Source organism: Chelonoidis abingdonii, chromosome 2 (genome assembly GCF_003597395.2).
Source record: "Chelonoidis abingdonii isolate Lonesome George chromosome 2, CheloAbing_2.0, whole genome shotgun sequence".
Lineage (NCBI taxonomy): Eukaryota > Metazoa > Chordata > Testudines > Testudinidae > Chelonoidis > Chelonoidis abingdonii.
Window position 1 is genome coordinate 25,348,829 of NC_133770.1, and position 23,114 is coordinate 25,371,942.

General features: G+C 38.1%; 1 protein-coding gene across 2 annotated transcripts in view; it reads left to right on the forward strand.

Moving 5' to 3' along the window:
• WDR37 (WD repeat domain 37) overlaps positions 1-23,114 on the forward strand; it is a 65,247-nt gene that overhangs the window by 19,323 nt on the left and 22,810 nt on the right. For both annotated transcript variants that reach the window (XM_032782115.2, XM_032782114.2), the window contains 8 exons: positions 981-1,076; positions 1,239-1,303; positions 6,374-6,509; positions 8,108-8,179; positions 10,264-10,308; positions 13,034-13,110; positions 18,042-18,279; positions 18,859-19,000. In XM_032782115.2, coding sequence (XP_032638006.1) covers positions 981-1,076; positions 1,239-1,303; positions 6,374-6,509; positions 8,108-8,179; positions 10,264-10,308; positions 13,034-13,110; positions 18,042-18,279; positions 18,859-19,000 — 871 coding nt within the window. The remainder of the gene's footprint in view (positions 1-980; positions 1,077-1,238; positions 1,304-6,373; positions 6,510-8,107; positions 8,180-10,263; positions 10,309-13,033; positions 13,111-18,041; positions 18,280-18,858; positions 19,001-23,114) is intronic.

Consider the following 23,114-nt stretch of genomic DNA (forward strand, 5'->3'; position numbering starts at 1 on the left):
CCCCCCCCCCCCCAGCACTCCCATGCTGTCTGTCTCTCCATAGCCCCTGTCTCCTGACCTGTGAAGACGGCTCTAGAGGCTCTCTCTTCCCTAGCTGGCTGGGAGCTGCTGTGTTCTAGCACCACAGCGCCCTATGGTGGCAAAAGGTGGAACTGCAGCAGTGTTTTCGCAGAAGCTTTTTTTGAGCAAACAATTTGAAATATGGCTTATTAATTATGTGCATACACAGTAGCGCAGAATTCCCCCAGGAGTAATGAGTGTTCTTGTTTAATCTTATTAGCTTCAATATGCTGTTGCCCTGCTGGATCTTTTTGATTTTCAGCAATGCACTAACTTCAGATGAATAGCATACAGAAGGAAAAACTCTGCTTTATAACTTAATAGAACCTAGAAGTGACTTGCTATTTGTGGATGAAATAACTGCTGTGAGGCCACAGACTTCCATTTACTTCCTGAATTTCCATTTTTTGAGTGGAGTTAGTTTGATCATAGACTATCAGGATTGGAGGGGACCTCAGGAGGTCATCTAGTCCAACCCCCTGCTCAAAGCAGGACCAATCCCCAGACAGATTTTTGCCCCAGATCCCTAAGTGGCCCCCTCAAGGATTGAGCTCACAACCCTGGTTAGCAGGCCAATGCTCAAACTACTAAGATATCCCTGCCCCCCATGAGTTCTACACATTACAGGTATTGTCCTGTTAATGTTCAATCACATCTGCTAGCAAACCATAATGAGAAGTGACAAGATTATTTGGCAACGTTTCCTTGGAACCTGGGTCAAGGTTTATCTTGGGTTGGGAAGTTCAGCATGACATTTTGTCTTTGTTTAGAACATGCGGACTGCTTTTATAAGCTTATAATAAACTACGCTTGTGACTCATAAAATAGATGACTTAATACCACAAAATTCTTTAGAGTACAGTATTTTAATTATATGCTTTTAATTGCTTATTTATATTAACTTTTTTTGCTACTGTTAGTACGTCGAGAGATCGATTCACTTAATGAGCGTTTAGCAGTTGAAGGACAGACAGTTGATGGAGCTGAACTGAGCAAAGGACAACTGAAAACAAAAGGTAAGATAAGTATTAACAAATGTTAGGTTTTCTGTAGCTTGCCTTTCCTACTTAGCTTTACAAAATTTACAGTTTAGTTAAAGGGAATTAATACCATTGCACAAAGAAGTTAACAAACCTATTACCCGAAATATTTTCCTTTGAACTTATTTGTCTCAACAGCCAGTCATAGCACCAGTCAGCTTTCACAGAAATTGAAGACCACTTACAAGGCATCTACCAGCAAGGTATGAGATAAACTAAACCTCTCCTTAACGTTCATGTGTACTTATGAGACTAATGTGGTTGTTTTTACATTATAACATATTGTGTGTTAAGTAGTATAGTTGCATTTCTAAATAAACATTCCTAGTAAAGAATAGTATCTATCTTGGATTCAGCAGTTATCCCTTCAGAAGTGCTATACTAAACTTCTGTAAGATATGATTTTTAAGAAGGCTAATAGAAATTGGAGGGGGGGGGAAAGAGATTTTTATGGCAGTGTAAACTACAAAAAAGTTGTTTTATTTTCATGTTGAAAATACAAAATTAAATAAGTTTTGACTATGAGGACTTTTTTGGGAATGACCTCTAAAACTATCCTTAGAGGGGCCTGCAGTTGAATTAATTTAGTGTGGTTTTGAGCTTTGTCCTATCACAGGTTGCCTATTCTTGATCTTCAAGTATGTGATAATGGATAGGATCCCAACATCTCCATCATGCTCCTTTCCAATTGGCAGATAGGCACCCCTTCTTGCACTATCTCTCTGCATAGTTGCCACAGTCTTCCCATTTATGTCCCATCTTTGACATTTCTCTCCATTTTTTATCTTATTTTTCTGTATATGTCTATCTTGTGTGTTTTATCTACTTGTGTTTTGTCCCTCTCATTCCCAAACCACTAGGTGTCTACATACTGCTCGTTTTTTGCTTGGCATGAGGATTATTCATTGGTAACTTCCTGGGGAAGGGCAGCAGAGGTCTTTGCAATGAAAAATGGTGCCTGACCTTGTAGATTAAATATATGAACTGTTCCCATGGTTAGCTTCATTATGTGCTGCTGTGGGAGTACAGAGGCATTGTGGGAGGTTTTTACAGGAGCCGTTTACTACTCTACTTGAAAGTGGGGGAACATGGATACAGTATGGTGAAGCTTATGGACCTTTTTCAGGCCCCACTCTCTTCACTGCTCCCCTTTCCCCCTTGAATTAGTCTGACAGTCTCAAAGGCCTGCCAACAAGCTGGGAAAACATTAGTATAAGAAAGTAACTGCTAAAAGTTAACACACTGCTAATTTTTTGGGTGATTCAAAGTTAACATTTTGTATGTAATCTAGATAAATAAAAAGTAAGTAGATGCACTGGGCTGACTTTAAAGCTGTATTTAATGTGCATGGATTTCTTTAGACAAAATTCATATACAGGAGAAAAAAGTGGATAAGAATGGGATGTTGTTTTTTTATTATTTAGTCCAATCTAACAAGTTTGTTCCCTTACTCCCTGAAGACTTTTATATAGTTCCTATTGTCATGGATCAGTGTGAATGTACTGATGTGATGAGAATATACTCTCATTTTTTGTAATGCATAAGTTGCAAATTCTTTAACAAGGCTGGTTAAAATCTGGGCAACATAGGATTAGTTGTACAGCTGTTTTGTAGTCACAGAACAGTATTTCTCATTTTGATAAATATGCAGAAATTACTGTTTGTAAAGCAGATGTTGAATACTTATCTTCTCTTAATTGCTTGCAATGTAGCATTCAAATTTTTCCCCGGGGAAAGCAGATGGATCTCGCAACTTCTGCGTGGGAAGCTGGGAAATATGGGGTGGAGACTCATGAGTAACTGCTTTGCTTCCCAGTGTGCCAATATGCATGTACAGCTAAGTAGTGGCGAATGGTGGAACATGCAGAATCTCATAACTTTTCATAGGTATCATAGCTGTCAACTGTGCCATGTCAGAAGACTTTACACTCTTCATTGTTACTCATTTACTGCTCTTGCTTGTAGATACAAAACAATGAATCAGAAGAGTAAGAGAGACTGCAGAGCAGGTAGCATCTCTTCCCACTGCATTCTGCAGAGTTTAACCTCTGCAGTTGGTGGGAGTGAGCTCATTTTGAACAGTCACTTTTCTGAGTGGGAAGGTAGTCACTCTTTCTTTGGCTTTGTAAAACAAAGAAACTATAATGTGCTTAGAGACAGAAGTTCAAGGAAGATATATAGAATAATATCTGGTTAAGAAAATAAAACTTCTCTTGCACTCAAACTCCATAGGAAAATGTGCCAAAGAGCTGTAAGATAGCAAGTGCATGGCTAAGTCAGAGGGAATGGAGCCTCGGTTTCCCACTTAGAGTGTCAGACTGCTGTATTGTGCTTCACTGATCAGGTTCTTCATTCTTCTTTCTACTTGATGCTGTACTGTAGTTAAATGCAATTTTGACATTTGCCTTTCAAGGTGTAGTAAAGGAGTAGTAAAATATTCCAGTAAATAAAATCACCTGTGTTTGAAGTGGGAAAGCAAAGGAAAACAGATTCAGTTTGTTATCTCTCCTGTAAAGATAATATCTGGTACAGAATTCTTATTCCTGAGTTTTAGCTCCTCCATGTGGCACATTAAAAACTGCCCTGACTTTAAAAGATTTTTATCTCTAAGTCAGTAATAGTGGTATTGGCTGTGAATCAACCATCAGTGGTGGCCACACACCAATCTGAGGAGAGTCAGCTACTGTGTTTGAACATTACAGTGAATTCTTAATTGGTGGTGGTGGTGGGGCGCTGGGAAGGCTGCTTCCACAAAAACTAAGACAATCCCCAAAGAACTCATGCATGGAAAAAAATCATGGCTCAAAATCAGAAACCACCAACTTAGAATTCTAACATAAACACCACCTGAAACAAACCCATCAAATTTGTGCAAAGTGCCAAATGGTTTTCAGAGAAACAGAATTACAAGGTAAATAACTAGCTTTTCCCTTTGCCTGGGGAGGTTGTGAAATCTCCATCTCTGGAGATATTTAAGAGTAATTTAGATAAATATCTATCTGGGATGGTCTAGACAGTATTTGGTCCTGCCATAAGGGCAGGGGACTAGACTCAATGACCTCTCAAGGTCTCTTCCGGTCCTAGAATCTATGGACACCATTTTTAACAGAATTCTTACTCTTGAAGAGTAAGTAATTTAAGGATTTTTCTAACAGAAAAATGTAGCAATGATTACTAAAAAGGGCTTTAAAAATGAAGGCAAATGCCAGATGCTCAAAGTATGGTGTGTCTAAGTACATGGCTTGACAAGCCTGCCTTGCTGAAGCTCTTTTTCCAGAGAGACTTTAATGACAATTGGAAGAAAATGCGTAAGAACTTAAACTGACAGAATCTTTTTCCAAAACTGAAGATAAAATAACGTTGTCTTGGTTACTTTGTAATGGCATCTTTAAGAGGGAAGTGTGGGCTCAAAAGCTGAAAGGTGTGTGTACATGTAACTTTGAAATTTGATAAACAGTTGAGAGGTATGTTAGTCCTCTTTCTGTAACTTACTTCTACTATTCTGCTTTGCATACATGGCTCCATTTTGTTTTTAAGCAGTATATTAAATCTGAAAGCTGCATTTTTAAGATTTGTCTTGAAGGTTTTATGATTAATTCTGCAGTATAGTTAAACTACTAATCTCTACCTTGTTTTGTGAGGATTAACCTGTTTCCTTTTAAATGCATCCTTAAGTGATGGTTGCTTCTGTTGATTTGAAGCTGTTCTGTTAACAATTTAACTTTGACTTTATAGAGGATTTCATCATTAGAAGACAGACTTGCAAAAAACCTGAAATATTTTAATTCTCAATATTCTTCCAGGCTTTCTCTGTTTTTTGAAGTCTATCATTCCTGAAACAATTTCACTTTGTTTTAATCATGTAATATTTGAGTGCCATGTCTGCCTTGCTCAGTCATCACAGATTTAATAGAATTTCATTCTTAATATTTTTCCGGAGTAAAACCTCTGATAGAGGAAATTCTTTGTAGCTGAAATGTAGAATTTATTATTTAAGATCTATTTGCTTTTAAGTCCAGACATTTTAGGGTTTGAATTAACAAGTGTCTGACTACACAACTTAAAATATCTGTTCATAATTATACTTCTGTTAAGAATTTTTTCAGGATGTATCATATACAGAGTTTGAATTCAGCTTTAGGGTACCATCTTCCTCATAGTACACTTGTTAAATGAGCCCCAAAGCTCGTGAAAATGAAGGAGTAGTCCCTACAGCATAGATGAGCAAAGCTTGGTTTTTTTATCCCCTTTGTATTGGGGGATTTTCTATTTATATAAGCTTAATTTCAGCATATCTCTGGAAGTCTGTCATGTTCTGGCAAGGCAAATCATACTTCTATCTTGCTTTCTCTTCTTTATATATTCCGCTTCCCTTTGATGGAGTTTATCCAATTCAGATACCCTAATATGGATGGGTGAACACTGTTTTCAGTGTTCCTGCACTAATATAATCATTTATTTTTCTGTGAGATGGGTATATTTCCCCTTGGTTCTATCTTCTGCTTTCTTGTTCTGTTAATGCTTACCTAAATACTAATTTTGATTTAATAAAAAGTTCTTCGTAGCAGTACTGAATCTAAGGGAATGTGACCCGCAAGTGGCTCAGATATAACTTTGTTAGCCTCTGATTTTTTTGACACCTTTGTGAAAAAATGCTTGATTATCATGCAAAAAGAACTGCCTGCATATGCTAATTCGTACATACTGCAAAATGTTAAAGACTTAAAGCTAATTGAATTTTTTTTTGCAATTTTGAAGAAAAGTGGATCAACGTTTTTGGATTTTTTTACACAGTTTTGGCAGTTCTGCATATTGTATGGAAACAAATTTCCCCAGATTTATATAATACCATACAGTTCACATCGGACAGCAGAATACAAGCTATCCTCAGACCCTCAGGCACATAACCATTTGTGGGAAAGGGAGGGGAAATTCTTATAGCCAAGGACCTCTTACCAAACTGAATGGGAAGCTTAGACATTGGGCCAAATTCTTCTCTGTGGTAGCTGTGCAATCTCATTGTATTGCATTATTGTAACCCAGGACAAAATGTGTCCCACTGTCTTCATAAGAAAACTTCAAAGATTTATTTTTCTTCAATTAAAGGTCAAGAAACTCTTGATAAATAATGAACCATAAGAAAAATGAGAGCTGATTTTAAAAATGTTTATCTATTTATGTTAACAAAGGCTGTGTATACTGCCTTTTTGGGGGTGATTAATAATTATCTGCGGATTGATAGGAAAAATAAATTGTTGTCTCTGCTGTTATAGATTGTATCCAGTTTCAAAACTACAACATCAAGGGCAATCTGTCAACTGGTGAAGGAGTATGTTGGCCACAGGGATGGTATTTGGGATGTCAGTGTCACGAAAACTCAGCCAGTCGTATTGGGGACAGCATCTGCTGGTAATGTTTTTAACTCTGGTATCTCTCACAATGTTTGTGTTAGATTCAGTAAGTGTGATTAGATTTAAAGCATAAGTGAAAGTTTAGTTTCATTCTATATATGATAATGTCTTAATGGGGCTTTTATGTTAGATCTTAATTAAATTGCATTTGTTTGGCTAACTGTCCTTTCAAGTAGTTTATATAGTTACCCTGATAATAGAATTATATTAAGGAGGTTCAGCAGCTTTAGCTCTCTAAACAAAATGAAATGGATTTATCTGAAATTCTGTTTAGCTGGGCATATGTAGGAAAGTTCAAGCATCCTAGATGAGTGTTCGCCTTCAACCCTGTGTTAGCAGTGATCCACACAATTTAATGGCTATTCAGTGTGCTAAAAGGAATGGAAGTAGTATCATTTAGGGAACTCCTTTTTTACCCATTCAAAAGTCCTATAAGATGGTTTTGGGTTGTTGTTAACTTTGAGGGTACTCACATGGGATACCACAATTGAGGGAGATGTCTTATTGTTAACTGTGTACATATAACCTGTGTCTGGTTTTGTGTGTGTTAATGAGCCCTTTAGGAAGCAGCATCGTTAATATAGTGATGACAGTTCTCTTCTTTGTGTCTGTGGGATCCAGAAGTGCAGTAGTGATTGCTTCCGTACATTTAATTGTATGGTGTCTGAGCCGTACAGCTAAAAGTAATCCGTGGCTTTTGATGCTACTTAAGCATCTAGGAACAGCTGAAGATCTGTAAGGATCACAGATTGAGGACCTTATTAATACATATTCAATTCACACTTAAATGTTTTTTGGCAAAACCAGCATCACGTCCATATGAGCCCCTATCTTGGACGGGCACTGAGAAAGTTTCTTCTTGGTTGGATAATATGTTCTAATTGGTGCTACCTTAGAGAGTAGATCAGCATGTGGAGATGCTTAGTGGTTTTCAGTGTATGGAGCACTTAACCTGTGTGCATCACAGACTGAACGGGCTATTGCTTCTAGGTACAAATGAGTTGTTTTAATTAATTAAGCCCTGTGTGTTTTAGGTCCTCATTGAACTTAGAAACATCCTTTCTCCTTTTGTTGCATCTCTGCAACAGATCAGCATGGATGCTCTTTACTTGCAATCTGAGTACTCCTATCTGTTGAAAGGCCTTCTTGAGTGAATGAAGCAAACACTCTTGTGGGTTCTGTTTAAGTTGACTTATTTTTTCCCCATCACTTCAGTTGTGCAGTGTTTTTAATGGCATAAAAACATACTAAAATTGATGGGTAAATAGTTTCATTCATCTTTTTCTAAGTAATAGAATACAACTTCTAGAGGTAGATCATGTCTGTTAAAACTCATCTCAAAGTAACTTGATTTAAAGTAGCAGCTTCCTGTTAAATGTTATAATTGACACTAACCGTTTTTTTCAAGTTGCAGTGAATGGAAACTTTGAAAATACAATGCAGCTTTCCTTTAAGTACTTAGTCAATTGGAGCTTATTTCATTTGTCCTTCTAGCAATTACACTTTTTACTGTAAGGCTTGTATAATAGTAGTTGAAAAATAAAAGTTTGCATATACTTGAAATGCTTACAAATGCTTCTGCTTTAACCTTTGTAGACCATACTGCTTTGCTGTGGAGTATAGAAACAGGAAAGTGCCTTGTCAAATATGTAGGGCATGTTGGATCAGGTAAGAGCATACGAGGTGCTTGGAGTGGTGTGTGTGTATGTATGTATATGTATTTGTATACACATTAATCTTTTTATAATGGCTTCCGTTATAAAGGTTCCCAACTCTATTAGAAAACTCCATTGTAAAGGTTTTAGAGTGGTGGCTGTGTTATTCTGTATCAGCAAAAACAATGAGGAGTCCTTGTGGCACCTTAAAGATTTACAAATTTATTTGAGCATAAGCTTTCGTGGGCTAGAACCCACTTCATCAGATGCATGAAGTGAAAAATACAGGAGCAGGTATAAATATATGAAAGGATGGGGGTTGCTTTACCAAGTGTGAGGTCAGGCTAACTAGATAAATCAATTAACAGCAGGATACCAAGGGAGAAAAAGTCTCTTTTGAAGTGGTAAGAGTGGCTGATTACAGACAGTTGACAAGAAGGTGTGAGTAACAGTAGGGAAAAATTAGTATTGAGGAAATTAAGTTTAGGTTCTGTAATGACCCTACCGCTCCCAATCTTTATTCAGGCCTAATCTGATGGTATCCAGTTTGCAAATTAATTGGAGTCTGATTTTTAAGTTTTTGTTGTTGAAGAATTGCCACTTTTAGGCCTGTTATTGAGTGACCATAGAGATTGAAGTGTTCTCCTACTGTTTTTTCAGTGTTATGATTCCTGATGTCAGATTTGTGTCCATTTGTTCTTTTGCGTAGAGACTCTCAGGTTTGACATACATACTACATTTATTTAGTTTATATGCAGAACACTTAAACATAATGAAGGTCCAAAATTATCATGTTAATACAATTCTCATTGACTTTTATCTTTGTGTATAAACTCATCTATGTAGGCTTATGTGACTAATAGTTTTAGAATTGTAGGACTGGAAGGGACCTCAAGAGGTGGTCTAGTCCAATCCCCTGCACTCAAGGCAGTACTAAGTATTATCTAGATAATTCCTGACAGGTGTCTGTCTAACTAGCTCTTAAAAATCTCCAATGACAAAGATTCCACAACATCCCTAAGCAATTTATTCCAGTGCTTAACAGTTTGTTAACTGTCCGGGTGGTTATGTGCTCCCCTCAGTCTTCTCCGGACTAAACAAACCTCTTCCCTCATAGGTCATGTTTTCTAGACATTTAATCATTTTTGTTCCTCTTCTCTGGACTTTCTCAAATCTTTCCACATCTTTCCTGAAATGTGGCACCCAGAACTGGACACAATACTCATAGCTGAGGCCCAATCAGCACAGAGTAGAGCAGAAGAATTACTTCTCGTGTCTTGCTTATAACACTTCTGCTAATGCATCCCAGAATGTTTTGCCCCCTCGTTTTTTTTTTGGCAAGTGTTACACCGTTGACTCATATTTAGCTTGTGATTCTCTGTGACCCCCCAAGATCCCTTTCCACAGTATTCCTTCCTAGTCAATCATTTCCTATTTTGTTTGTGTGCAATTGATTGTTCTCTCCTCAGTGGAGTACCTTGCATTTGTCCTTATTGAATTTCATCCTATTTACTTCAGACTATTTCTCCAGTTTGTCTAGATCATTTTGAATTTTAATCCTATCCTTCAAATCACTTGCAATCCCTCCCAGCTTGGTAGCTTCCACAAACTTTGTAAATGTACTCTCTATGCCATAATCTAAATAATTGATGAAGATATTGAACGAAACCAGACCCCACTCGATATGCCCTTCCAGCTTGACTGTGAACCAGTGATAAATACTCTGAGGGAACAGTTTTCCAACCAGTTATACACCCACCTTATAGTAGTTCCATCTAGCTTGTATTCCCCTAATTTCTAATAAGAAGATCATGTGAGACAATATTAAAAACATTTTGAAGGTCAAGCTATACACATCTACCGTTTCTCCCCTGTCTACAAGTCTTGTTACTGTGTCAAAGAAAGCTGCTAGGTTGGTTTGACATGATTTGTTCTTGACAAATCTGTGCTGCTTTTACTTATCACCTTATCTTATCGCAAGCCTTCAGGATAAAATTTGACTCTTCACTACTTTACAAATGTTTTTACTATTTGACTTCTTTTCTAAAAGATTTTTTCCTGTAACTTTGACCTAAAATTTGGTTTTGTTTTATGCAGTAAATTCTATTAAGTTCCATCCAACGGAGCAAGTAGCTCTTACAGGTATGTAGAATTTTTGTTTCATGCATTGTGCTTGTCATAAGACAGTAAAAAGAGTGGTTTGTTTTTACTGTAACACCCTGTGTTAGCTTTTGCTGAGTAGCAGATATTTTTGATGTTATCCCCATCTTTCCCTCTCCAATTCCCTACTATTTATTAACTCATTCTAATTTAATAAGCTTTTGGTGCAAAGAGCATGGCTTTTCTGATTTGGGAAATATCTAGTAGTTCTTAGTGTGCAGATTGGAATAATAAATATCACATTGACATTTTACATTTTCATTTTCTATTCTAATCTTCTTCAAATAAAGAAAAAACTAATGATACTTTTTAATATTAATGAACCAACTATAGACTTCAAAAGGCAATAATAGAAGGATATTCTCTGTATAGTAGCTGATATGTTATGAATGTGACAACTTTCTCGTTGGCCATAACATCGTCAGTACTGCGCTGTGTTCAAATCTGTAGGATGTGCTTAATCTTATGGTTCATATGATTCAGCGATAGATGTTAGCTTTAGGATTCTGGCGACTGAGATTCAGTGCCTGTTTTGCTACAGGCTGCCTGTGTTACCTCTGGGGACAAGTTACTTAATATCTCTGTGCCTTACTTCCCTATAGGTAAATGGGCATAATGGAACTTCCTGCTAAACAGGGGTGATGAGGAAAAACGTTTTCAAGATTGGGAGGCATACAAGGGTTCTGGGGATCATATACGTATCTATGAAAGTGAATATTTCTTTCCAGCCAATCATGTGGTGGTTTTTCTCTAGCATTTATAGTTGACTCTGCTCAAGCTTAGAGTTACATAATAGCGAGGACCATGCCATAATCACAGGTCCATTTTGGTCAATTTCATGGGCATAGAATCTTAAAAATTGTAAATTTCAGTGTTGTAGCTGTAGCATTTCTGACCCCAAATAGGGTTCTGTGGTGGGGATTCACAAGGTTTTTGTAGGGGGGTTGCAGTATTGCCACTCTTACATCTGTGCTGCTGCTGGTGGTAGTGCTGCCTTCAGTGTTGAGCGGGCTGGAGAGTGGTGGCTGCTGGCTGGGAGCCCAGCTCTGTAAGGATGACATGGTATGGTATTGCCACCTTTACTTCTGTGCTGCTGCTGGTGGTGGCCCCCCTACAATAACCTTGCAATTCCTCTCTCCTCCCCCCACCCCCCCAGTAGCCCCTTTTTGGAGTGGAACCCCCTCCCAGGTCTCCCCATGAAAATCTGTATAGTATAGGGTAAAATTACACCAGATTTCATGGGAGAGACCAGATTTCATGGTCTGTGACATGTTTCTCATGGGCATGAGTTTAGTAGAGCCCTAGTAATAGCAGTAAGGTTGAAATTATAAACCTCATTTTCCTTCCTCCAAAAGCCAAAGCTGAGTTTTCTCTGTTTAATTTGAAGTTGCTCAAGCAAGCCACTTTTGAGAGATGGAATGCTGAAAAATGGCAAAGTTCTTAATCGTTAACTATTTCTACACCAGTGGTTCTCAAAGTTTTCTACTAGTGACCCCTTTCACGTAGCAAGCCTCTGAGTACGACCCCCCTCCCCTTACAAATTAAAAACACTTTTAAAATGGTGTTAAATATATTAAAATGCTGGAGACAAAGTGGGGTTTGGGGTGGAGGCTGACAGTTCACGACCTCCCATCTAATAACCTTGTGACTGCCTGAGGGGTCCTGATCCCCAGTTTGAAAATCTTTTTTTCCCTGTCCTACACTGTCCTCTAGTGTGAAGTAATTTATAATTGAAAAAAATAAACCCAGAATACTGAAGGTAGGAAATTATCAGATAAAATTTTAACACCAATCTTGATTGTGCCCTTGTTTTTACCAAGCCTCCTCCTCGTAGCATTTCCGTGTAGGGCCACAAATCTTCACTAAAACATGCCAAAGAAGACTCATTTAGATCTACCAACCACATGTGCTGGAGATTCCACTATGAGCCAGAAGCCATCTCACTTCATACTTTCTCATAGGGGCAGTAACAGAGACCAGCCTGTACTTTTTTCCTTATTACATAGATGGGCAGCAGATCCCACAATATCCTGTGCACCTTCACGTGAACTTGAAATCCTCATGGAATGTACCTTGTATAGGCCATGGGTGTGTGAGAGTTATCCTTATTCAAAGAGAGGCTATTGTTTCTAATGCATGTATGCTATCCAGATTTAGGTTTCCTTTGTGCAGCAACCAGTAGGTCTGTAACTTTATAGAATTTGATGCTACACTGAGCTACCTCAGGTAGAAACACATTTGTTGGTTTGGATTCTACTTAGAATCGGACTTAATTTTTGTGTCTGATGATAAAAATCCTTGGATGACAATGGGAAAGAAGAGGGGGAGATAATTCCTTTTTATTTCCTAAAACATCAGTTGTTTTACTGATATAAAATCCATATATAAATTTGCTAGTAACATCTTAGTGTTTTGGAACCGAAGACTAATAAAATGTTCAAGCATACACTATTTTCAACGGTATATTTTCCCTAAAAGAAAGTGAATGTTTTCAAGGAGTAATTAAGTTGGATTACTTCTCCCTTTTTGCATAATGACAGTTTGCTAAGAACATGATTCAAGCCTGGGAAGCAACTGATTTATGCTGAGTCTTACCAAACTTTGTTAGAAAAAAGTGTTATTCATGCAGCATAGCCAAAATGTGAAAACAAAACATTTTCTTTATTGTGTTTATGGAAATATACTTATTCAGTTTATTTCTGTGCAGCATCTGGAGACCAGACGGCTCACATTTGGAGATATATGGTACAGTTGCCCATGCCTCAGCCAACAGCAGACTGCAATGTAAGCAATAAACTTACACAAACTAAAAATTGATCCTAGGGCAACTTCATCCAATTTAGGTGGTGTGATTACATGTAGAAGTGTAATAGACACTTTTTATTTAAAGGGATATTTTCAACTCAACTTTGTCCCAAATGTTGCATTTTTGTAAAAAGACAATCATAAAACTCTTTTTGGTCAATAGATTAATTTCTGTGGCCTTACTTTAGTGTTTCCAAGCAGTATATTGCAGCACTGACTCTGAAAGTGCAACTGACTTCATTGATTTTTTTTTTCCAAATGAAGAAAATTGCATAATTAAACAGAATAGTGACAAGTAAAATTTTGCATTGTAATCCAAAATATAGTTGTTACTAAAGTTGTATAAAATAAGATTAAGGTTGAGTTCATCTCTGTCCACTTTGAAAAAAAATTTGTTGAGGCACATTAGTAGGTTGTTCATGGGTCACATGTATCAGTCTTAACTAGCACGAATAATGAACTGGTATTTAGCTTTATCTTGTATCCATTCATCAATATTTAGACTGAACTCAGTAGAAGTTCACTAATTTGTACTAATAACTGCAAGGCCTACTGTGGATTACCAAACTTTCTGAATTAGTCCCTGATCCTGCAAATGCATAAATACATACATCCGTGGGACTATTCACAAATGTAAAATTACTCACATTTAGTGACTCTTATAGTATCTGGGCTTACGTAAGTCCCAAATTCAGCAAAGCACTTACGGGCTTTAAAGAGTCTTAAACATGTGTTTTAAAGTTAAACATGTGCTTAAGTTCTTTTCTGAACTGGGGTCTTAGAGAGCAAATATAATAAGGATAATGCCTCCATGTATTTCATTAAAACTGATCTATACTTACTAAAATAGTCCTCTTTTTTTATTTTAAAACATTATATAGATGTACTATAGTACATTTTCTAAAAGTAGTGTAATATTAGTAATTATGGTCTCACTTCAGTCTTTTGCTATTAAATCTTTGCCAAGAACTAGGGGGAGTCTGTCAGTTATTTATATAGTTATATAACAGACATCTGCTAACTTAATTTTGCTCATCCACAAAGCTGCTGTGTTCTACTGTACAGATTCTGGTGCAGTGTTTTACTTGAACTGCCAGATAGACAGACAATCTAATCTAATCTAATGAGACTGAATTCCATCAATGTATTTGAATATGCTATATGTTTTGGGTGTGTGTACACAGCCGAGGAAAACCCATGCCAGCTGACCCAGGCTGCAGGGCTGTTTAACTGCTGTCCAGACTTGCAGGCTTGGGCTAGAGCCTTGGCTCTGGGACCCTGCAAGGTGGGAGAATCCCAGAGCTCAGGCTCCAGCCAAGCCCAGAAGTCTACACAGCAATGAAACAACCCTGCAGCCTGAGACCTGTGAGCCTGGGTCAGCCATGGTTTTTCTTTGCTGTGTGGACATTTCCTTTTAGGCTGAAAGGTACAAGCTACCACACAAGAAACCCTAGTTTTCTGTTGCATGTATAACTTAAGGTATCGTCTTCCATTGTATGAGGTATCTTCACCCTTTCTGGTCTATGGTACTAGTGTTTCTGGATTTCAGGCGCACTCTGATATCTGCAACCTATGTGTAGGGTAGGTTAGATGGTGTACAGGTTAATATGCAGTCTGTCCTTGGAGGCTAAAGTATGTAGGAATTGTCAGTGTGATAATACCACAGTAGGGTTTCTGATGTGTGAGACTAGTCTGTTTTAACTCTGATTCTCATGCACTTGTGCTGCAGTGTTTTGGTTACAAACACTGTAAAGGAATGTTTCATTCCAACAGTTTCTTTGATATGTTTAAAATTTCAGTGTAAATGCTTCTAAAGGTATTTAAAACCTTTTTAATAACTGAAATTTGGGACCTAAATTGCTTGTGTTTTTTTTTTTTGTTTTTTTTTGTTAACCACATAACCTTTTATCAATCCCTCTAACTTGTTATCAAACCAAATACTCATACTTAAAAAATAAAGCTGTTAAAAGTATGTTTAAACTGGATATTTTGCTAGTGGATTTCTGTGCAAAGAATCATATACCCTAGTTCCAGAAATTGGGTGTAAAACATAATAGTGAGCTAATATGTGACTTAGTCAAGTAATAAGTGGCTATGCAGTTAACACTGTCAGTATTTCTGTTGTAACCTTCAATTTTTAGCTGTCTGAATGCCGACCATTTCAGAGTACTTCTCACTGATTTGTCATAGCAAATATAATTCCCTTTCAAGTTTGCAAGGATCTATTCTAGATTTTCAGAGAGAGCCTCTTTCCCCAGTGAGTTTAGCTAGTGACAAAGGTTGGGTGGAAATTTTTACCAAACTCAAGGTGAACATTTTTATTATATATGATGGTTTACTTTTTTTGGCACTTCCCATTTTCAAAGAGCTATACAAATGCTCCTCCTAGCACCCAAATCTGTTAGGAAAGTAGTGTTTTCATTTTGCAGATGCAAAAACTACGGGGATGTGAAGGCTATACCGGAATAGCTACAGTGCCATAGCTATGCTCGTATAACCCTGTAGTGTAGATGCAGCCTACACTGACGAGAGGTGTTTTTTTTTTTTTTTTTGTTCTTTTTTCCATTGGTGTTGGAACATCACATCCCTAGGCAATGGCAGCTAGAGTAAATGGAAGCATTCTTCCATTTGCCTGTTTGCATCTATACTGGGAGTTAGGTTTGTATAGGTATGTCGCTCAAGGATGTGGATTTTTCACATCCCTGGCCTACGTAACTATGTTGACCTAAATTTTAAGTGTAGACCAGGCCTCTGGCATGGAGGTTGATTTTCCAAAAAGGAATTATTATCAGAATGAAGAATAGAATTTTGGAGTTTCTAGCTCCCAGTCTCTTGCTGCATACACTGGGCTACACTTGTGTCAAAGGAAATGTACGTTTAGACTTACACGCCCTGGCAAGACCTTCTGATATAGTAATTAATGTAAACTTGTAAACTACAAGCAAAACTAGATGCTTTGATAGCCTCTTACAGGTCTTCCTCTGTGTAAGGTGCTTGCTGGGAAGAATAGTTGTGGTACAGTACTAATTTATACTTCCACTACAATGAGAAAATCTCTGTTCACAAGAGATTGGCGACTAAACAGTATATTTAAAGATTACAGTATTGCAGGATTTTTCTTGATATGACCAAGATAGCAGGGAAGAATTGCGGGGATGGGAGTGGATGACTAAGGGTAAGTAAAGGTCTATCTAAGAGTTAAAGGGGTAATAGATTCATAGATTCCAAGGCTAGAAGGTCTGATGTCCTGCATAACACAGGCAATAAAACTCCCCCAAAACAGTTCATAGAGCAGATCTCCAAAACATCCAGTCTAGATTTAAAAATTGTCAGTGAAGGGGAATCCACTAGTACTCTTGTAAATTATTTCAATGGTTCATTACTCTCACTTAAAAATTATAGGTGTTATTTACAACTAACTGGTATGTGTGCACCATCCATAAATTGATCCCATGTCTTGTGGCGCGCTCTCTCTCTCTTTCTGTAAAACCTTGATCTCATACCTTGTTCCATAGTGTGTGTGTGCACATTAATTTCATGTCTTGGTGTGTATGTCATGGATTGACACTAAAATTGGATGCTTTCGCTTACTCCCACCTGTCTTCCCTGCATCCCCAGCCTTTTCTGCATGGGGGAACCGAACCCTGATATAATTGCGGATGAGAACGGGGCAAGTTCCAAAATTCATAGAATGACATTTGACTCGCCCAGCATGTGGTGGAGGAGTGGGTGTGAGGGGAAAAGAGCGTCTGGATCTGGTCTTTGATCTCCGCTCATTATAAGGCTCAAGATTCTGAATCTCTCTGACCTCCCAGTTCTTGGGGGTGTTGGTAACTCGGCAAGAAGATGCTAGGGTGTCTCTATTGGGGGGCTTCCTGGGAATGTGCTTTGGCCCTGGGTGCTATCAAGTCGTGTTCCGTTATGTGGTGGGTTTATCAGCAAAAGTGAAAGTAAAATGAGAGCGGCTTGGACTTGGTCCCCAGGAAGCTGCTTGGCATGCTTTGGAATCTGGGGGATGCAGAGACTTGATGGGGAGGGAGGGGACCCCAAAAGCTCAGCCTTCTGGGGAGAAACTGCAGTTGAGGAGATGGCACCACCACCATGTGCAGTCCAAGTAAGAGTGGACCTGGGGATGTGACCACCGGGCCTATCAGGAGCCCAGCCAGCCCTGGTGGAAGTGCTTGGCCCTTGCCATCGTTCTGCAACCGCAGACCCCCAGGAAAGGAGGCTCAGCAGTGCCTGGTGCTGGTGAATACAGGGAGGATCTGATTTGTAGCTGGGACAAGGCACAGGAGTCACTGTGGGATGGGAAGTGGAGCAGTTGCTTGTGTTAGGGAGGCACCAGGATCCTAAACACCAGCTGCAGACAGGCCATGTGGAGTAAGAAATGGGGAGGAGCAAGGTCTTTGGTGAGTGTGACCTGATGCCTCCTCCTAGACCTCTTTTTGCCTCCACATGCTCCCTTCTCCTGATTTTGCCCCTTACACCTCTCTGTGACTCTACACATACTTGCCTTCAATCCCTCTGCTTTCCCCTACATCCTCTCAGTAATATTGTAAATGCTATTTACCCTAATTATTTAGTGCTTAATCATAATATGCAGCTCAGTGTCATCTAAGAGATACATATGTTCTAGTGAAATATAGTAGGCTACCCCTTGGTAATGCACACTACAAAGGCTTTGCCGGAACAGCTATACTGGTATAGTTATACCAGCAGAGCCCCTTAGTGGAGATGCAGCTTATGGCACCAAAAGGAATACTCTAGAGTTAGACCATCTCCCTCATGTATAGCTGTCTGTGTATCATTGTTGGTTTTATTGGTATGTCAGGGGAGTGGGTTTTTTTAAAGTACAACTTCCCATTAGTAAATAGAAAAAATATTCATATTTATACTCTTGTGATTAACAGCAAATGTCTGGGGAAGATGAAATTGAGTTTTCAGATAAAGATGAACCTGATGGAGATGGAGATGGTTCCAGTGACTGTCCCACTATCCGAGCTCCCTTAACCTCCCTGAAAAGCCATCAAGGAGTAGTCATAGCAGCTGACTGGCTGGTTGGAGGGAAGCAAGCTGTAACAGCTTCCTGGGATAGGACAGCAAATCTGTATGATGTGGAGACATCTGAACTTGTCCATTCACTAACAGGTATCTCTTTTGCTTATACAAAAGCTTTTTAAGATTGCTGGATTGTGTCTTGGTAATGATCACTCCTTCCAGACATCACAATCTTCTGGGTGAGTAATGTGTCTTTTGGGGGCAGGAAGGGACTTAAACGTAAAGCTTAAGCCACCAGGAGGAGCATAAATATTGCATCACTATTTATGTATGATACTAATTAATTGAATGCCATGAACATGTAATTATTCTCCTTTGAGCATATGGTAAAATGTATAAAATTGAGCAATTTTTTTGAAACTTAGTGCTGCAGTTTTTCTTAGTACTTCTTAACAGTTTCGTTTTTCATACCTGTGCTACTTCAGATAGTAGTAATATATGGCTACTTAATGGTCAGATGAAATGACTATTCAATAGATTGTAACTTTCAAAGACAGCTCTAAATGTCTGCCACAGCCAGTAACTTTACTGATTACTGTTAACAGACCAATTACTATTTTTTACTGTTTATGCAGAAATTGTGTCCGATCAGCATTTCATTCCAAATGTTTGTGGAAATGAAAAGTCTTGCGTTTTCGTTACCTTATATGTTCTCATCTGTGGTTGTAGGGCATGACCAAGAGCTAACCCATTGTTGTACACATCCCACTCAACGTCTTGTGGTGACATCATCACGTGATACAACCTTCCGTCTGTGGGATTTCAGAGATCCTTCTATCCATTCTGTGAATGTCTTTCAGGGCCACACAGAGTAAGTGACAGTTGCTTCACAGGTTTTTTACATATTTAGAAGGGATTAAATGTACTGAGTTGATAAACTGTACCAAAAGATTCCTGTACTTTTTATGATATTAAGACCATCTCTGTGTTAGTTTAGGAAACTTTGCCTTTCACAGAAACCCTTTAATACTCTCCTGCAAATGTAATATTGTGGCATTTAAATACTAAAAAAGCAATAATTGCATTTGCTGTGTTGTTGCTTACACAATAGGTCTCTCTTTAATTAGGCATCTTTAATAAGTAGTTTATACTCCTTTTACATTTAAATTTATTGTAAATTCTTGTTTAAGCAGTGCTGTGTGTAGTTTAGGAACGCTGCTGTAAAATATTGATTAAGAGAAATTTCCTGGCCCTTACAGTTATCTTAATGGTGAAATAAAGGTGACTTGTACAGAACCAAGAAAACAAATTAAAGGCAACATTTTAAGTTTCTATTCTTCTTTTTCATTTTGTAGTCATTTGTAAGTATAAATTGTGAAGTTACAAATTAGACACATGCAAACATTTCAGACACTGTTTCACCTATCCAAAATGACTGATCTGTTTAACACCTTTGTGATGAGTTTTTTGAGATTTGATGCTGATCTGCTGGCTTCTGCTGAAGATAAGCAGAAGTAGCTGTAAGAGTCTCTAAATATGGTGACAAAGCAAACCCTTTTTGGGAGTAAAACAGTAATGAGGGAGGTGAGGAAAGCAGAAGGTAAACATTCTAAATATCTTACCCAAGTTAAAAAGTGGTATAGATTTAAAAACCCTTGCTGCTTGTGAAGTTTGAAAGCAAAGCTTGACTACCAGAAAGGGGGGGGCAGAGGAGGGAAGGCGTTTCCCAAAAGGTGAGCACTAACTTAAATAGGAGTTTCCTTTTATTCTCAATTAGATATTTCCATGTTGCTTAATAATAATTTGAAATTTGTTATATCAATAGTTTTTGTAAGTGTCCACCTCCTGCTGTTCCAAACTCAGATACACTATCTCAAACTATGACAGGTGCCAGTGTATCACAATTAGCCATTTACTGATCTGTTTTTCCCTTACAGTAGAGTAGACTGAACCTTGGCTTGAGGGCTGGAACTGGTCTGTGGCCTATACATAAGAGAAATTAGGTTTTGTGCTGCTCATACTCCTTCCTCCTGTGCTTTAGTACTCACAGTTATACGTACAGAGCACAGAGGGGAAAAATTGTGATTTGAAAATTAACGCTTTACCGGTGTATTAGATCCCTCACTATATGCTCAGTGATGTCATATGGCATGGATCTTTAGAGGCTGGAAAAGCTGAACAAGATAGAAGACTTCAGATGAAAAATTACCATCTGAACTATTGCAGATTGTGGTGGGGGCTATGTTTTTAACACTAGAGACAAATTTCATCCGTTCTTTGGTCACACTTCCTTCAGCTTCAACCACCACTCCTTTCTCCATTTGTCTTCTCTTTTTTGTGTGTCATTCTTCTGCATGTTTGTCACCGTTAGAGTCCTGCATCAGAGTTTGGTCAGCATTATCTTACTGATTTGATATAGCACTTTCTCTCCTGCCAATAATTAATTAAAAAAACTCTTACTTTACTGTATATCAATTATATTTTTATCTACTTTATTTTTGGTATCTTTATGTCAGAAGAATGCTTTTACAGCCTGAGAGCTTAGAGATGCTTATAATCCATGTTTTGTGGACGAGATGATGCTTTGCTCTAAGCAGGATATTATACCTGAGAGATATCCTAAGCTTGCTTGTAAGAGGAAAGTTCTGTAGTTCATAGATGACATACTTCTGGTCCATGTGTCTGTTTTTGTGTGTTGCACATAAGTCCCACAATGTGCTAGCACAGCTGGGTATGCTCTGCTCCCATTACATAGTGTGAAAACAGCTCTTTTGTCTACTGGAATGAGGTATAAGAGAAGGAATTGATGCAGGTAACTCCACTGTAGCACTGAGAATTATATTAGGCTCACACATTAAAAGGAATAGTGCATTTGTCATGGTGACAAGGCTAGCTGCACCTCTGTCTCCCTTGTGATCTCTCAGTGTAGACCACAGGTGTTGGGCCTCTTGTATCTTTACTTATCCAGGTTTGGAATTTTGCAGTTCTCCAACTCGTAGCCCATGTCATGGCTTGGAGTACTTTGTGTATCCACTGTGTTATCACCCAGAGGTTGGAGTTAGGCATCTGTGATTCTTCCCCTTGGGAGTCTTGACCAGTGGTATATAGTGACCGTAAGCTTTCTTACATCAGAAGTACTGTTTGTTTAGCAGTAGGAACAAATCTTTTAGAGAAAAAGGATTTTTCAGTCTTGTGTGTCTGTCTTACCTAAAGTCTTAGTACTCCTTGATGGTAACCTAGGTAGACCTAACTTCTTCTTCATCCCCAACAGTTTCCTTTGTGTAGCTGGTTCCACTGAACAACTACAGGCTCTCTTGAGAGATTATCGTTTTAAATTCTGGGAGTGGGTAGTTTTTTGTTGTTTGACCTGGTCCTTGGTGGTTCCTAGTCAGTACCACTTTTGTAAACTGGTTGAAGACAGAAGTATAATCATCAAAGCTTGCAGTTCTAGCATTGTTCCTTAACAATTTTTTAAGTGTCAGTTGAGGGTGGGTGACTGGAGCAATCTACTTTTTCCCTGCATGTATTCCAGATTTTTTTCCCCTAAGATACTGTTCATACAACATCTTCAAGAACTGTCATGCTATTTATAGGCTGATCAGTTTGGGAATATGTAACTTATTTTTATCTAAAAGATCCAAGGGAACATGCAAATACTTTTTAAAAATTGACTGTGTATGTATATAAAAGTAGTGTGAGTGATGTAGATTGTGAGGAATGAATAGTATTCACATAAATGATTTAACTTGCCACTTTTGTGTTTTTTCTCCCTAAAGTCACACATGTTCTGGTTGAGATTCAGAACCACTGTTGGATCCTGTTGGTACATGGATCAGAAATGCATTTTCCTCCCCCCATCAGAAGAAATGTTTTTTTCAGTCATTTTTATTTTTAAAGTGGGAGTAAAACTTTACACTTCATGTTCAGGTGGGGCCTAGCATCTGCTTGGTCATCTTAATCAGCAGGAGTTAGTAAGTAATCTGAGACTAAATGTGAATTTCTGAAAGATTATAATTCAGAGGTATTCTGAATACCCTTCTTACCTATGCCATGTAGAGCATTCATCACAGAGCCCTACAGTTAAATATTTGGAATATTTTGTTCAAACTGCTTTCAGATCATCTTCCAACAGATGGCACCATAACCCTTTATTAAATGCTGAAAATGGTCCATGACAACACTTGGGCGCTCAGCCTCCAGAAGAGTCCCAAATTTAGGAAAAAAGAAAACAAACCAGAATGAGATTCTCCTCAAACATCCATTGCTTTAGCTGCATAGGGCTGACACTAGTTTCTCTGTTTTAGATAGGTTTATGCATCAAGCAGTTGCTTGTTTAAAAAAATTGGAAAGATGCATGAGGGAGGGAATCTAAACTAGATGTTAACCATAAACAGCTTTTTTTCCAGCACAATATTAAAACTCAAAATGTAACATGGCTTAAAAGTACAGTCTCTCTGTCCACATTGAAGGAAAACAGTCTTCAAAATCATTTGTGTTCAAAGTGTAATATCACATGATTTTTGTTTGAGCATCTTTAAAAATCATAAATTGCAGCTAACATGTTTCCTGAGAGCTATCCAAAGTCTTTCAAGTTGAACATTGAATTATTATAATGCTGCACATGTGCTAAGCTAATTCTAAAACATGTTACATTTTTATAAAAGCACTCTACATTAAATATACTTGAATTTTTGCTGTGTCTCTTAAAAAGGTAACATAATGAAAAATTAGACTACCATTCATGTAGTCTTGATTTTAACAAATAGGGAGGAACTCGTTGAGAATTTGAAACTAGAAGGCAGCTTGGGTGAAAATGATCATGAAATCATAGAATTTGCAATTCTAAGGAAGGGTAGAAGGGAGTACAGCAAAATAGAGACAATGGATTTCAGGAAGGCAGATTTTGGTAAGCTCAGAGAGCTGATAGGTAAGGTCCCATGGGAATCAAGACTGAGGGGAAAAACAACTGAGGAGAGTTGGCAGTT